The 17,369-nt window shown below is 39.5% G+C and overlaps 1 protein-coding gene across 5 annotated transcripts in view; it reads right to left on the reverse strand.

Moving 5' to 3' along the window:
- Positions 1-991: 991 nt before the first annotated feature.
- dapk1 (death-associated protein kinase 1) overlaps positions 992-17,369 on the reverse strand; it is a 209,507-nt gene continuing 193,129 nt past the window's right edge. For all 5 annotated transcript variants that reach the window (XM_020527228.2, XM_020527231.2, XM_020527232.2 and 2 more), the window contains one exon: positions 992-3,092. In XM_020527228.2, coding sequence (XP_020382817.1) covers positions 1,854-3,092 — 1,239 coding nt within the window. In that variant the 3' untranslated portion in view covers positions 992-1,853. The remainder of the gene's footprint in view (positions 3,093-17,369) is intronic.

Here is a 17,369-nt window from a genome sequence, read left to right on the forward strand (position 1 = left end):
TTTCCAGCATGAGATTTAATATTACAAAAACAATTTGACATTCAATGTAAATTTTTTTCGAATTGTGTAGTCTTTTCATTTCCTGTTGCCTTTGACATGGTTGACCAGACCATCTTCATCCAATACCTCTGCCCTGTTGTCCAGCTGTGGGATTGCACTCACCTTGTTTCCTTCTCAGTTACAGCCACAGATTAATCTATAATGGTCTTCTCTTCCTGCTTCCACAGCATCACCTTGATACTTGTATAAGGTACACCTGTATCTAATCTATGCACTGTCCGTCAGTAACATCTCAAAATTTGTCAAGTTCCACAGGCATCTAAGTTCTGTCTCACCATCACTTTTCTTGACCTTTCCATAGCCTCTAAACTGACAGCTAGTCCAACATCCAATACTAGATAAAAAGAAATTTCCTCCAACTAAACATTGGGAAGACTAAAGCATGATCTATTCCTTAGTCACTGAAAACATCCCATTCCCTGAGAACAGTCCCAGGTAAAATCAGACTGTTTGCAACCTTGGTGTCAGATATGACCGGAAGATATGCTGCTGTTTGTGTCATCACCAAAAGTGATCTGGATGGCCTCAAACAAGTGTTGAAGATTTTGCGCTTGCAATTGGGGGACTTGCATCTGTTTTAGCTGCAAGCCTTTAATGTTAAGTTTTTCACTTTTAATAAAATATCAGGGCATGGACTCCAGCACAGAATCAGCAATATACTGCCCCAGACGAATGCTTTGGCTCCAATGCTGTGCTTGGAAAGTAGATATGGTGCCACTGAATTTCTACATTTATAGACTTCGCATACAAGTCTTCAAAATTAATGGTTTTCAGAGCTTAATATTCACACGTAAATTGTTTATTAAAAATACTTCATGTTATAATACTATACTAAAAAGCAAGTAAGCACGGAAATGTGTAGATAAGATTGCAATTTTAAGATCACATGCTCCCTGAAACAAAGAATGGAAAAAGAATTCCCACTATTAAATTTCATTGTACATCACTGTTTTATTGTCAATGAACATGAAATTACTACATAACTTTGTTCCCTTTTAAACTGTGGGTTAACCATGTCAAAACGAAGAGAAGTTGACCAAAATTGAAAAATCTGTACAAAAGTACAAATACCATGTATGCTAATGATATGCATGCTCCTTAGAGAAGAGAAATGGGGAGGTAGAAGATTCCTATGTAAAAGGTTTTTAACAAATATTGGTCTAGTTACATCAGGAAACCTTTTCCTGAAAAAGGCACTCGCATTTGGTTGTTGACATTACACATCAAATTTAATATTGTCAATAGCAAACAAACATTCGCCTTTTCCCCACCACTATAGAAAATAAAATAATATATGGGTGAGATGATGAAAAACCTGTCATAAAAATTCACATTCTTGCAGATAGCTTCTTCGGAACTTGACTTCCACAAATGACATCACAAAGAGATGAAGATATTCCTGACAAACTGGACAACTTGCAAATGGCAGCTTTATAAAGTTTATCCACACTAGTGACAAAATTGTTTCAGTTCTAAGATTGCAACTTTTTTTCTTAAAAATTGTCTTTTACAGAACACATTTGAGTACATAACCCATTGAAACCACAATCAACAGTTCAAATGGAATTCAGAAACCAACTTTTCAGATTCTGTACTTCTCACTTGCCCCGGTTGACCAAGGAATTGTGGAAGAAAAAATTTTTTAAGTGTACAACAGTAAATTTCACTATTGTCAAAGAAAGCAAGATACATCATTAACTAGGGCATTATCTGTACACAGTGAATGCATTTTATAAAGTCAGGATTCAGTAAAAATTACAACTGTCACCAGCTTTGCAGTGCTTGTTTTTTTTTTATCTTGAAACTACTGAGCTGATTGAATTATAAGAGGTTCCTCCATTGCAACTGGATATGTAGGTTTCATGCCCATTGATATCTAAGTTAACTTTGAAAATGGCTGAAGCCTTTAAAAGAAAGTCTGCAGCATCACGACGCCCCAACCCTCTTAGTTTTGACATTAAAAGCCCTACAGAATTCTCTGGTGAAGCTGCCCACTCAGTCAATACAGCACCAGTTGGACTTGTAGAAAATTTCTCATCTTTTAAGGTTCCATTCTGAGCATTGAGTTTTGCAACAAGGTCAACAAGTCCTAAGTTTGTAGCCAAAAGGCACCAGTCTTTACCCATGGGATCAGGGGGATCCAGTAAGCGGCTAAGTTTCCGTCTTGCAAGAAGATTCAGTTCTGATACAGGGATATCCATTCCCAGGTTTCCTTGGGAATAGATATCGAGGCAACCAAAGCACAGAATGCTGCTGAAACTCTCCTTGTATCCACCTATGGTATTGGTGAGCGAAGTCTCTTTCTGAGCTTGTGCTCTGAAGAAGTCTCTAGGCTGGTAAACCATAACAGGTTCACTGTGCTCCCTAAGCTGCTGAGGGCTCAAGTAATGCTTGACTGTTAGGAGTCCAGGCAAAGTAGTTGCCATTAGATTATCAATGACACTACAAATGGAATCGAGAAGCATAAAACATCTTATTTTTTCAGTTTCTGACCCTCTGACTTGTACTTCCACACCCTGTCCATGGTTGACCAGCAACACCAAGACTTCAGTTCCTTTGTTGGATATTTTTGATCCATTAGTCCACAACCTTACATCTAGCTCTCCTTCAGAGTTCTGCTGATGTATCCACCTACAGAGGTTCACCTGCACTTTGTGGAAAATACCACAGGGATATGGGGTATGATGTTCAACAGGCACAAAACGGACCCCTCCATAAACCATCATTTCATCATCTTCATCAGTCCAGGATCTATGCAGACCATCTACTTTAATTAAAGCAGGAATATCTACCATTGAGCCAGTCATTAAATCCCGAGCACAGATATCCATTGCATCTAGAATTTGCAACAATTCTTCTACATCCTTCTCTGATACTAGGCGCAGGATGTCATCCATTGTGTACCGGCCCCTATAGTGATGTAAAGCCTTATGATTTTCATTGGACAAGAGTCTTCCCAATACATTGGAACATAGCCAGCGAGGATCCAGGAGCACCACGTCTTGGATAGTTTCACTTTGTAAAATATTGATCTGAGAGGGGAAAGAGATGGAGGGGAGGATATTAGTGTATATTAATCTTAGCTCCAGCAATAAATCATTCTTATTATTTGAACCTAATATTTATTTTAATTTCACGTCTCTTACCAAAAGTCAAAGAACATATCCCAACCAAATCAATCCATTGGTGATGTGCACAGTTTGAAATGTGTTAGACATGGTTGTTTTATTTGAATAACTAATAACATTGTGCATACATTAAATTTACTTAGATAATGCCACTTGTACTTCAAGGGTGATCAATTGCACACAAATAATTTTGGGACACTCTGAAATTATACTAAAAAAAATTATGAATGCAAGTATTTCTTTATGTTCTCTTTTTACCACCTGCATTTAAAAATAGTTTAATTAGACATACCCCTGGAACAGGTGGGACTTGAACCCAAGCCTTGTGGCTCAGAGGGAGGGGCACTACCACTGAACCTTCAGAGTCTGCTTCATATTTACTCCAAATCAAGCTGTTCATGGATGTTATTACACATCTCTGGAGCACGAGGGATTTGAAACAAGGCCTCCACAGCCCACAGAAGGGCACTACCACTGTGCAATGAGGTCCCTTTGAGTTAGCTTTACTTTTTTTTTTATTTTTTATATCCAGAAGTGCTATCATCCACAACTAAATCACCATGACTTTTTAAAATTTGTTTTTAACTACTAACCACCACCACCCATATAGCCAATTAGATATTTAGACCCAAAGCTCGTTTTGGGCAATGCAAACTGTCAAAAGAAGAGACAGCAAGAAATAATAAGTCTTTTTTTTATATTCAGAAGTGCTATCACACATCTGAGTGACTTTCCCACCACCAAAGTCACTACAATTTTTTCCTTGTTCTCCCCCACTACTTTTAACTACTGCCAGTAATTACCCCTGTAGCCAATAAAGTATTTACAAACGAATGCCAATTTGGGCAGTACAAACCATCAAAAGATCTGAGAACTTACAATGTACAAATTATGATCTGTATCTACTGGAGGTGGGCAGTTTACACAACCTGAACACTGCAACACCTGCTGTATATCCATTGACTCAGTAATCTGGTCGGTTAAGTACTGGTGAAACAAGGGATTGCACCTTGTGTGTACAAGCTCCACAAAAATAAGAAATATAGAGAATGGCCTCATTGAATGTTCAATACAAATGCTGAGTGCTGCGGTTACTAAATGACTAGTTAGTATTGGAAAGTCTTTGTAACTATGTTGGGTTCTTAAAGGTCAGCTTGACAATTAGATATAGAGTAAGGGGTCTACAGCAGAGACCCATGTAGGAGCAAATTGCTACAGATACTGGAATCTGTACTGAAAACAAAAATTGCTGGAAATCACAGCGGGTCAGGCAGCATCCATGCAGAGAAAGCAAGCTAACGTTTCGAGTCTAGATCCTCTGACACACATATAGTCTGCACCAGTTAAGAACAACCACCTAACTATTCTACTCCCTTTATCTTGGCCCTGAATGCCTTGGCACCATAAGTGTACATCTAAATACTTCTTAGATGTTACCATGGTTTCTATCTCTACCACCCTTATAGGCAGTGAATTCCAGACTCCCACCATCCTCTGGGTAGAAATGTTTTTCTCACATCCCTTTTAAACTTCCTGCCCCTTGCCTTAAATCTATGCCCTTTGGGCATTGATCTTTCCAACATAACTCATTGATCCCTCTACCATACAAATACTTTGTGATTTGACTCAATAGGCTAGATCTTGATGTTGTACGCTAATGGAAAATGAGTGACCAGTCAGCAGCCCATTTTCTATCTTTTCAATTTTATTAAAGTGAGAAGCTTTGATTAAAGGGGACAGAAAGAATAAATGTTGTTTCATATGCAATAAAACTAGGAAATGATAATAAACAAATTTGCTGGTCCCAGAAAAGGAAAGGATGTGCCCTCACATTTTTCTTTTATTTGCAATGTTGTCTCCAGTTACAATTGTTTTCTCTTAAAACATCTGGGTACGTGTTGTACAGGATCAGTCAGCAAATACTTTTTCATCTGGTACTGGAACATCTAAGTATTGTTGTGCCGTTTTCAGTTATATGTGCTAGGATGTAATCCACAAAACAAATGCAACAAGTTCTAACTTTATTGGGCATATTCTGGAACTTAACCATAGTTCACAAAGTACTATTCAGCATCTCTGTCCACTGGAGAGACAAATTGGTCATGTAGTTTGAGGGGCAAGACAACAGGCCTTCATGAACCATTACAACTGGTATAGGGATTGACACCACTCCAATGGCATCATCTTGCACTTACAGCACTGAGCTAACCGACCACCACGTTTGGAGCCTAGAACCATAACAAAGTCCTGATCCTCAATCAGTAGCAAGCTGTTATTCGAGTAGCTTGCACCTGAATATGCAGAACAGCTGCATTTCTTGAAAGAAAAATGATATGCCTGTGGTTTGAGTTTTGGGTCAAGCTTGCAAACTAAATATTTCAATGTAATTTTGTTCCATTTAACAGTGTGCAACAGGAAGAGAGATATACACCAAGGACTCTTGTTACAAAACTGTACCAGCATTGCAAAAAGTGGGAGTTGTTTTTGCAGTAGATTATTAGATCATAAACACAAATCAACAAATGTGCAGCTGAACTTGGTTAAAGACAGTGGAGTTATTGATGAGACATTTAGATGATTAGCTACACAAATGAAATCCTGGTGGTTTGAAACAAATCATCTGAAATATTAAAACTTGCTTTACTTTTGTGTAGGCTTTCTTTAGGCTCACAGGTGTTAATTAATCAAAGCCAGGATACTCAACACACTAGATACAAAAGTTTTAAAAAATTGCTGACTGAAGGCTTTCACTTAAGTTTAAATGGCAACCTGAAAAACTAAAAACTAGAACTGAATTCAGCAACTTCATAACTAAATAGAAATGATCGCATTTTAAAAAAGTGATGTACATTTATATAATCTCTTTTTGCCTTTTGGCTTGCAGAACGATTTTGAAGTATATTCTGAAATAATGTAGGACAATTGGGCAGGACGGTGGCTCAGTGGTTAGCACTGCTGCTTCAAAGCGCCAGGGACCCGGGTTTGATTCCACCCTTGGGCGCCTGTCCGCGTGGAGTTTGCACATTGTCCCCATGTCTGCGTGGGTTTTCTCCGGGTGCTCCAGTTTCCTCCCACAGTCCAAAGATGTGCAGGTTACGTGGATTGGCCATGCTAAATTACCCATAGTGGTCAGGGTTGTGCAGCCTAGGTGGATTGGCCATGGGGAATACAGGGTTCCAGAGATAGGGTATATGGTGTGTCTGGGTGGGTTGCTCTTCGGAAGGTCAGGGTGAACTTGACAGGCTGAATGGCCTGCTTTCACACTGTAGGGATTTTATGAATGCAACTGCTGATGTATAAACATGTAGGTGTCACTCACAGATAGTACAAAGTCAACACTAACAAAAACATATACTGTTAACTAAAGCAACTCCTTTGAAAATTTGTGTCCAGTTGAGAGGGCAGAGAGGACCTGTGATTTAAAGCCTCATCTGAAAGTTGGCACCTCTGACAGCAGAACCTCATCTCAGCACTAGACTGAAGTGAAAATCTAGATTACATGCTTAAGTCTCTGGTATGGCTTGAACGATCTTCTGATACTGGGGTGACAATTCTACCTTTTAGCCAACATTTTGGCTCAATGGCAGAATTTTCAAATTTGGAGTTAAAAGTTTGACTAATAATGGTATTAATTCAAATGATTCGATAGAGTCCTGTTTTCCCAAAATCCTACTAAAAAAATGAAGAAATTTACATATATAAATTTAGCTCATCTTCTGTCTTTATTGACCTCTGCCCTTGTATAAATCTACAGGCTTCATTTTAAATTGTGAATTGTTTAGACTAAACCCTTGTGCTGATCGTCTCTGCTCCCCAATAGCATTGATTATCCAAACTTTCTTTCAAAATTTTGGACTCGCTAAAGAATTTTATATAAAGAATCCTAGGACAGGCCAAGCACAGACAAGCATGGGAATTCCTAAAGGCCTGGCTCTCCACTAAGAAGTCCATCAACAAACAGAACTAGACCCTACGTGTACACCACTGCGAAGGAAAACCAGAAGTGAGGTAATCAAATCCAACGGACCCCAGAGTTTAAATATCAGGCGGGAAAACACAGCAGCGCTTCATCAGAGGCTGCACTGATGATGTTACCCAGCAGGGTAATGAAACGTCTGCGAACTAACGAACCAGCTCGGCGAGCCAACCAACCTCAACATCCACAACCTGAGTTACAAATCTACTCAAGAACCTTAAAAGAATTTTGGATCAAATCTAAGCCCTGTCCCTCACTCCTATAGCAGATCATTACTTTTCAGTGAAATTACACTAATTTTAAAGGCTTAGGAAAACTGGTGAGAGGCCTGCAGGTGGCTCTCCTCAATCATACTGTACAATGTCCAATGTTCAAGTATGAAACTATCACCTTTTCCACACATGACCAACAAAAACAAAATCTGTTTAATTTCTCCTCCAATAGATCACCTTAATAAATGTATTAAGCAATAACTGAGAAAAGCAGCTTTCAGAGGTAAGACACTTCACTAGTTGTAACAATTGAAGAGGGCATTTGGCAACGTTCCCTCTAAGCTGCATGCTTGAAGGGTCATGCAAGGCTATCACTGCCCTGATGCTGTTTGCAGCATTAACTTCCGGTTCCAGAAATCACTGCTGCACAGAGACTTCGGAGATCTGCACCCAAAATAATAGTGGGAATGTTTTCACTCTATTGAGTATGGCAGTGCAGAGCTCTGTCACACCCTGCTAATTTAATGTCAATTTGCATTATATGGAGGTACCAGTGTTGGACTGGGGTGGACAAGGTCAGAAATCACACGACACCAGGTTACGGTCCAACCGGATTATCTGAAAACACAAGCTTTTGGGAGTCTTACTCCTTCTTCAGGTGTTAGTAAGAGCAGTAGTATGATCTTTTACTTATAAATCTTTTGCTTATAAATTGTGACACCTTTGATCTTTTACTTATAAGTTCTGTGTCTCTATCTTTCTAAGTAACACCTGAAGGAGGAGTAAGAATCCGAAAGCTTGTGTTTTCAAATGAAACTGCATTACGACATTTATGCAGTTCTAACTGACCTTCTGTCTCACGAACATGAAGCTTTTTCCTGACTAGCTGATACTCAGTAACTACAAAACTGAAAATAAAATGTCAAGAGCTTCCATTCCACCAACAGACCGGAGACCAACCTACATCTAAACGAGCTGCATTCGAGAAGTAAAGTGAGAGTGACATCCTTTGACATCAAGGCCACATTCAAGCAAATGCAGCAACAAGGAGCCCCAGTAGAACTGGAATCAATGGGTATCAGAGGGCAAACTCTCTGCTAATTGGAGTCATACAAGACACATAGAAAGACGGTTGCAGTTGTTGGGAGACCAGTTATCTCGGCTCCAGGATATCTCTGCAGGAGTTCCTCAGGGTGGAGTCCTAGGCCCAACCATCTTTAGCTGCTTCATCTGTGACCTTCCCTCCACCATAAGGTCAGAAGTGGGGATGTTTGCCGATGATTGCACAACGTTCAGCATCATTTGCGACTCCTCAGATACTGAAACAGTCCACGTTCAAATGCAACAAGATCTGGACAATATCCAAGCTTGAACTGATATGTAGCGAATAACATTTGTGGCATACAAATGCCAAAGAATGGCCATCTCCAATAAGAGATGATGAAACCACCGCCCCTTGACATTCAATGACGTTACCATCACTGAATCCCCAACTATCAACGTTTTTGGGGTAAGCATTGGCCAGAAACACGGTGGCTACAAGAGCAGGTTAGAGGCTGCTAACAGTGTTAGTAACCTACCACCTGTTTCTCCAAAGCCTGTCCACCAGCTACAAGGCACAAGTCAGGAGCGTGATGAAATACTCCCCACTTGCCTGGATGGGTGCAGCTCCAATGGCATTCAAGAAGCTTGACACCATCCAAGTCAAAGCAACTTGTTTGACTGGCACCAAATCCATGAGTATCTAAAACATCCACCACCTCAGGCAGCTCAGTAGCAGCAGTGTGTACTATCTACATAATGCATTGCAGAAATTCAAAGATCCTTAGACAGCACCTTCCAAACCCAGGACCACTTCCATCTAGAAGGATAAGGGCAGTGTATATATGGGAACACCGCCATCTGCAGGTTTCCCTCCAAGCCACTCAGCATCCTGACTTGGAAATATATTGCCATTTCCTCGCTGTTGCTGGGTTAAAACCCTGGAATTCCCTCTCTAAGGGCATGTTGGGTCAATCTGCAGCATGTGGACAACAGCAGTTCAAGAAATCAGCTCACCACCACGTTCCCCAGGGCAACAAGGGAAGGGCACTAAAGGCCAGCCAGCAACACCAATGTCCCATGAGTGAATTAAAAAAAAACACCTTCTCTGATAACTCTGCTCATGTTTTGACAACTGTAACAAATACTACCATAGCAGCTGAGGCAATCCATAACATTCTAAACAAAACCCAGTTTATTCTTAAAAATTAAATTCTCCCATTGTTACCATATCATTTAACAATTCCAGGTTGTAGATCCACATCTTTACCAAAAAAAAACTAATCCATTCTTCCTTGGGCAATTTAACTGAATTCCATCTTAGATTTTTGGGCATATTGTTTACAAACAAACAGGCTGAGTACATTTCCTTATCCCACCTTCAATGGGAGAGGTAAACTCTGCATCACCCAATGAAAGCTCAGATGATTTCTATTTGTTATTGATCTGTTTATTCCAGACTAACCTTGTTCTGTGATCAGCGTCACAGTCTAAAGAAATTGTAAGATTAAAATTGTAAAATTGTAAGATTAAAAAACAAAAATTGAGCACAGCAGGTTAATCAGGAGAGGAAGGAAAGGATATTAATGTCTCTTCATAAATCATAATAGTTATTCACAATTCAGTACAATTGTAATTTCTATCTTTTGTCATGTAACAATGAAATGTCAATATCATAGAAATAACTGCAGCTTTACAAAAGGCCATTTGACATTAGATTGTAATCATTGTTGTGCAATATTTTTGTTTCAATGGCCCAATTTGCCTCCAAAAATTCTGCTTTCCTTTAACTTTGGTCTCTTTTATACCTAAGACCCTCACCCCACCATTTATGGTATCTTCAGTCAACTAGGATCTTGGCTCTGAAATTACCTCCTACTCCTCTTCATCTTGCTTTCTCTCTTTCCTCCTTAGCAACCAAAAATTATGTCTCAAACTTCCTACTAATGCCTTCTTCTTGGTTTTGGTGTTTATTTTTGTCAAAGTACACTTCTGTGAAGTGCACTGGGATAGATTTCTATGTTAAAAATGCAGTATAGACAGATATTGCTGGTCTATAATAAATAAGAGTAACTGATCAATACCTTCCAGTATTTCAGATTAATCAAAATGAAATTTAAGACTTAAATTTTGGCCACAGTTAGTGTCAATGCCATTCTTAGGAGGCACTGCAACATAGAAACATAAAAAATAAAGACGAGTAGGCCATTTAGCCCTTCCAGCCTGTTCTGCCATTCAATATGATCATGGGCTGATCATCTAACTCAATACTCTGTTGCTGCTTTCTCAAAATATCCTTTGATCTCTTTAGTCCTAGGAATTATATCTACCTCCTGGAAAACAAATATTCAATATTTTCATCTTAACCACCTTCTGTGGCTGAGAATTCCACAGGCTCACTACTCTCTGGGTAAAGAAATTTCTCATTATCCCAGACCCAAATGGACTAACTCATATCTGTAGACCATGACCCCTGATTCTGTACTGCTCAGTTACTTGGAACATCCTTCTTGCGTTTACCAACTGAGCAGTTCATGAACCCAATCTCATAAGTGTCACAGTGCAGTACCCCACCGTGTCCACACCAACTCTTCAAATGAGCATTACCACCTTGTGTCAGTCTCCTGCAGTCCAGGTCTGAGGCATTCAAATCGGTGACCTTGACCTACACAGGAAATCTAGGCACCATCTTCGCAAAGCCATCAGGAATGCCAAGAAACAATACCAGATTAAACTAGAGTCGCAGACTAACCACACATCGACTATGGCAAGGCTTACATGGGCCTCAAAGCGGAGTCGAGTAGAATCACTGTCAACAATACATCCGGATAGGATGCAACACAGTTTGGTATGCAACACAGTTTGGTATGCAACTGCTCTTCCCAAGATGCAAAAAATTACAGAGACTGTGTACACAGCCAATCCATCATAAAACTCAGCCTTCTTTCCACTGACTTGTCCACACTTCCCTCTGCCTCAGGAAAGCAGCCAACATAATCAAAGACTCTTCCCACCCTGGTTATACTCTCTTCTATTGGGCAGAAGAAACAATACTTTGAAAACACGTACCAACAGATTTAAGAACAGCTTCTTCTCCACTGTTATCAGACTTTGAACTGACCTCTGATATATTAGAACTGATCTGTCTTTGCACCTTCTCCGTATCTAGAAAACCATATTCTGCATTCTGTTCTATTACCCTGATGTATTTATGTAAGGTATGATTTGTCTGGTTAGCATGCAAATCAATATTCTTCACTGTATTTCCGTACATGTGACAATAATAAACGAAACGATATCTCTGCACACCATTTCTATCCAAATAATCATCCAATGGCCTCTTGAATGCCTCATTTGAATCTGCCTCCAACACATCTCCAGGCAGTGCATTCCACACCCCAACGACTTGCTGTGTGAAGAAGTTTTATCTTGCATCCCATTTGTTCCTTTTGTAAATCATTTTAAATCAATGCTCTCTGGTTGTCTAACTGTTTACAAAGCAAAACAATTTCTCCCTATCTTTTCTATCAAGCTTGCTCATGATTTTGAAAAACTTCATCAGCTCTCCCCTTAGCTGCCTTGTCTCCAAAGACAGCAGAGCCAACTTCTTCTATCTATCCTCATAACTGACATTTCTCATCCCTGGAACCATTTGTGAAAATCGCTCTGTACTCTCTACAATGCGATCACATCCTTCCTATAATGTGTCACCCAGAACTGTATACAATACTCCAGCTGAGGTTTAACAAGTGTCTTACACAAGTTCGACGTCACCGCCTTACTCTTGTACTCCATGCCCCGTTAAAAAAAATAAGAGCACTGTCTGCTTTATTACCTGCTCTCTTCACCCATGCTGCCACCTTCAGTGATCTCTGCACATATACACACAGAGACCCCTCTGCTCCTGCAGCCTCTCTGGAATTGTACCTCCTATTTTATATTGAATTGCAATGCCAAGTCACTGCAAAGTGACAGAATGGCAGCTGCCCTGTAACAAAGATGTTATTGCTTTTATAGCTGAAGGGCAGGACAGGATGTGATGTGGTATGATATGGTGATTTTCTGCCAATATCACATTGTAATACTTAAGTTAGCTTCCGTAAAACACAAGGATGAATCGTGAATTGTGTAGTACTGAAGAATTCAATTAACTTTTATTTCAGCTTCCAATATTTAAAATAAACACTACAATCACCAGCACTTGCATATCTGCATTCAAGCTAAGCAATTTGGATGTACTTTGGCACATTTCTCTCAGTATGTCTTGCTGTAAGAGAAAAGGGCTCAGTAAGAGAGAGACTGAGAGCTTCAACGTAGGTTACATGCCATAACATGGTGATCAGCATGTCCCTTAAAGGTATATCGCATGTCTGCTGTGGGACCTAACAATAATGGAAACAAACGCCTCAGCATCAGCTCCCTGTCAACAAAATCAACTGATCTTTCACCTCCTGCTGCACTCGTTATTAAAAACGTTTCAATATGAAAACTACAACTACGAAGTGGAAATAGAACTGAAAAATAAAGCAAAGAATGCAGTTTCCAGTTATTATTAGTTAATTAATGCACTCACACTTGTCCAAATCTTTGGTATTTTGCAATTCAATGTGGGTGCTTAACATATTCCATCACAACCATGTGTTAACTCAATGTAATCATGTGTTTGCGCAAAATGAAAGTAAATGCATATTGTAAATCGATTATCCTGTAGAAACCTCGCTGAGCAAAAATATAACGCTCTGGGATTTGATGTCACCTGCGCACACACAAACATGTCCCAGCAATGAAGATTCTGTCGCAGTTTTGTGATGTCACAGGGTGCAGGTGGTGGTGGCTATCTTTTCCTGCCATTTTGAGCATAGAGAACAAACACCGTGTTACATTTTAGATAAAAGCCAAAAGAACTGCAGATGTTGGAAATCAGAACAAAAACAGAAATTTCTGGAAAAGCTCAGGCAGGTCTAGCAGCATCTATGAAGAAAACCAGGTTAATGTTTCGGGTCTAGTGACCCTTCCTCAGTACAGAACACTGTACCTGAAGCGTTAACTCTGATTTCTCTTCACACATACTACCAGATCTGCTCAACTTTTCTAGCAATTTCTGTTTTTCTTACATTTTAGAGCAGCAGTTGAAATATGCACCTTAAGTACTTCCCATTTATCTAAGCTGGTGCAAAACCTTCTGGCCAACATCTATTTTGCTCAAGTGTTATGCCCAATATGTGAATATTTCAATTCATCGGTTCTGCATATGCTGAAAAAGCATCTTAGAAAAGGCACGATGCATTTAAAAATGTATTGCTGCAACATTCTTTGGCGGAATCCGAGACTCATCTGTTTACGGTGTATGGAATTCTTATTTAAATGCCAGTGAGGAAGATCCATTTGTCTGCATGCTGTGTATACGTTAAACTGTTATAAGCATGCACAAGGAAAACACAGTCAGAGGAACAAAGTTTAGAAATAAATAAATGGTAGTTTACAGGATTATAAGGATCTGGGTGCCTGAAGATCTTTAGGTTTTCAGTAACCAATGCAGGTACGTAGCTCTTTGAAAGCAGAGTTGCAGGTAGACAGGATAGTGAAGAAGGCGTTTCGTATGCTTGCCTTTATTGGTCAGGGCATCGAGTATAGGAGTTGAGAAGTCATGTTGCAGCTGTACAGGACATTAGTTAGGCCACTTTTGGAATACTGCTTTCAGTTCTGGCCTCATTGCTATGTTGTGATGTGATGTTGTGAAACTTGAAAGGGTTCAGAAAAGATATGCGAGGATGTCACCAGGGTTGCAGGGTTTGAGCTATTGGGAGAAGCTGAATAGGCTGGGCCTCTTTTCCCTGGAATATCAGAGGCTGAGGGGTGACCTTATAGAAGTTTATAAGGGGCATAGATGGGGTGAATAGCCAAGGTCTTTTCCCCAGGGTAGGGGAGTCCAAAACTAGACGGCATTGGTTTATGGTGAGAGGGGGAAGATTTAAAAAGGGACCTAAAGGACACTTTTTCCACATAGAGGGTTGTCCGTATAGCTGCCAGAGGAAGTAGTGGAGGCTGGTACAATTACAACATTCAAAAGGCATCTGGATGTGTACATGAATAGGAAGGATTGAGGGGGATTTGGACCAAATGCTGGCAAATGGGACCAGATTAATTTAGGATATCTGGTTCAGCATGGATGAAATGGACCAAAGGGTCTGTTTCCATGCTGTACAGCTCTATGACTCTGACTCAGTGCTATCAGCAACGTGCCACTGCTGATTGTGCTGTGTAATAAATAACTCAAATACCTGTTTTCAGGCTGTAAAACCTATATTAAGATTTACTCTCAATAGCTCACATTCTTACAAGAAAAATAGAATTAATTTTTTGAAAGACGACTAGATATGGAAAAGAATTTTGTTATATATTAATATATCTGAAAGTTACAATACAAATAGTAGCAATTGGCCTAAACAGCCTCTGCTTGCATTTACGCTCCATGTAAATAAAGAATCGGAATCATGTTTACCTACCATGCTCCTGTATCCCAAAGATCTTTATCGTTCTACTTTTGTTATTTACAGCAGTCACAAGTGCAAGATTGATGGATTGCCAGGAACTCTCTTAAAGTGGTCAGTTGAAATTGCATAAAGATGCAGCTAATAATTAACTACAGAATTATTGCAAACCAACCTTTTGAACTGTTCAATATATTGCACTTCCATTGTCCTGATACAATAAGGTGATCAACAATCTGTTGTACGAAGGCAAATGATGTGTTCAGTCCTCATGATACAGTGTACTGTGATAGCTGGACCAAGTCTTATGGAATGGGAAATGACACAATGGCCCAGATTTTCTTGCAAGAGTTCAGCAACCTAGACTAAAATTGTTGCTGTCTAGCATGCTGAGCTCACTACTGATATGTTCCCATGTATTTTAGTTACACATGCAAAGAGACAGAATGTACAACACAATGGTAGTGAATGGAAACCGGTTTATTCTTCAGTAGGAAAAGACATCAATCAAAGCAATTTTATATTAAACTTTGTTTTAATGCAAATCTGAAATATGGTACGCATCCGAAGTGCAACATGAATGAGCAGGCAGACATGAGAGAAGGGGCGGGTGCATGGGATAGGAGGGATGGTAAGACGGAGCTGAACATATACCCATTTTCCTCCTCCTCCCTTCCCAAAAATTTATTCATAGGACAGGCTGAAAGGCAATCCACTCCCAACTCTGTTTCCATGCGAATTTTGCGGAGGCCAGCTCGGAGTGTGCCTTGCCAGAGGTAAACTAAGGTCAGTATTAAGTAAACCCGACTCCTTTGTTCAACCCAGTTCCAATCCTCATCCCTGATGATCAGGACGGGCCATGCCTTTTCTGTTTTAACGTATGCACTTAGCCAAACAAATATGGGTTTTACAAGTTATGTTGGCCCTTTTTAAACAGTCATTTTTATTAATGACTCATTTAAATTATCTCTCTGATTGGAATTGTTTATCTTGCTGAAGCTCATGTTTACTGATCTGGAAAACCTTATCTTCCTGAAATTTTCCCTCAAGTGGAACGTTCCCTAAACTAAAAACGTTGGACAACCAGGAGTTAGAATCTAGACACTCTAGCTCAGTAAGTACACCAAGTCTATTCTCTAACTTCAATCATTTTGAGCCATTTAGAGTGAAGCTATCTATTGACTAGAAACATGTTATTGTCAGGTTACGAGAAGCATTGTGAAAAATGATAGGAATTCAGCAATTGTTATCGTTTTCAGGGCTAGGATAGGCTTTGAGAATTCACTTCCGCCAGCTGTGAACATGGGGTAATGGTAGAGCTACTTAAATGCTAAGGAAATTACGTGACACATTAGCCATACAAATCTGGGAATACAATGTTATTGCAATATTGGAGACCTGGCTCAAAGAAGGGAAGGACCAGGTGCTAAATATTCCTGGACCGAGGATATTCAGGAAAGACAGGGTAGGAAATTTGGGAAAGAAAATGGGAGAGGCAGAAGTGCTGGCTGAGAACGTAGCTGGAGAGAAAGGATGCCTTAAATGCCCAAGAACAAAATCTATGGTTAAAGTTAAGAAGGAACAAAGGTGCCATTACAGTACTGAACATATTCTACAGATGACCAAGTATTGGGAAAGATAACATAATATAGACCTGAATTGTAACAATATAAAAGGGAAGAGAACGTAGGACTACTAGGGAGATTGCTCTCTTATGATTGTTTAGTTTATTTATAATAACATGATCAAAACATATTCATCTACTAACCTATCATTACGTTATTTGGCCTAACTATAACTTTTGCAGACTATGACTTTCATATCATGTGACTCTGCTTAGGTTCACTTGACAAAGAAATACATCAAGGGATTTCACATGGTGACAATGCAAGTACTTTCAACCTTCAAGACTGAAGTGGCTCACATTCTCAGGCTCTGTGCTGTCAATAAAGGAAGGCTAGAAAGAAGGGAGAAGAAAACATAGCAGCTGCCTTTTACATCTGCTTTATTTTAGTATAAGGTGTTTCAGAAGAGAAGAAATTACATTTGACTAAAAGTAATTGTATCAGAGAAAACTTTGTAACAATATCCATTTAAGTTTGTGATGGTATAATCCTTTAGAATTCTATTACCCAAGACAATGTGGTGACTGAATGTATAAGAATATCTCACTACTTTTAAAGCTTTTAGAAGCAAAAAATTGGTACAAAAGTAACAGTCAAAGGCAAATCGTGTTTAACCAATTTGATTGAGTTTTTTGATGAAGCGACAGTGTTGAAGAGGGAAATGCAGTCAATGCATTTGGCCTTCCAAAAGGTCTGTGATAAGCTGCCTTGAAGTAGGTTTGTCCACAATATGGAGGCCCATGGAATAAGCAACATTGGCTAGAGTACAAAACTGGATGAGTTATAGGAAACAAAAGTAGTGCTGAGTGATTATTTTTCAGACTGGAGAATAGTTT

This window comes from Rhincodon typus, chromosome 3, assembly GCF_021869965.1.
Source record: "Rhincodon typus isolate 14 chromosome 3, sRhiTyp1.1, whole genome shotgun sequence".
In the NCBI taxonomy this organism is placed as follows: Eukaryota; Metazoa; Chordata; class Chondrichthyes; order Orectolobiformes; family Rhincodontidae; genus Rhincodon; species Rhincodon typus.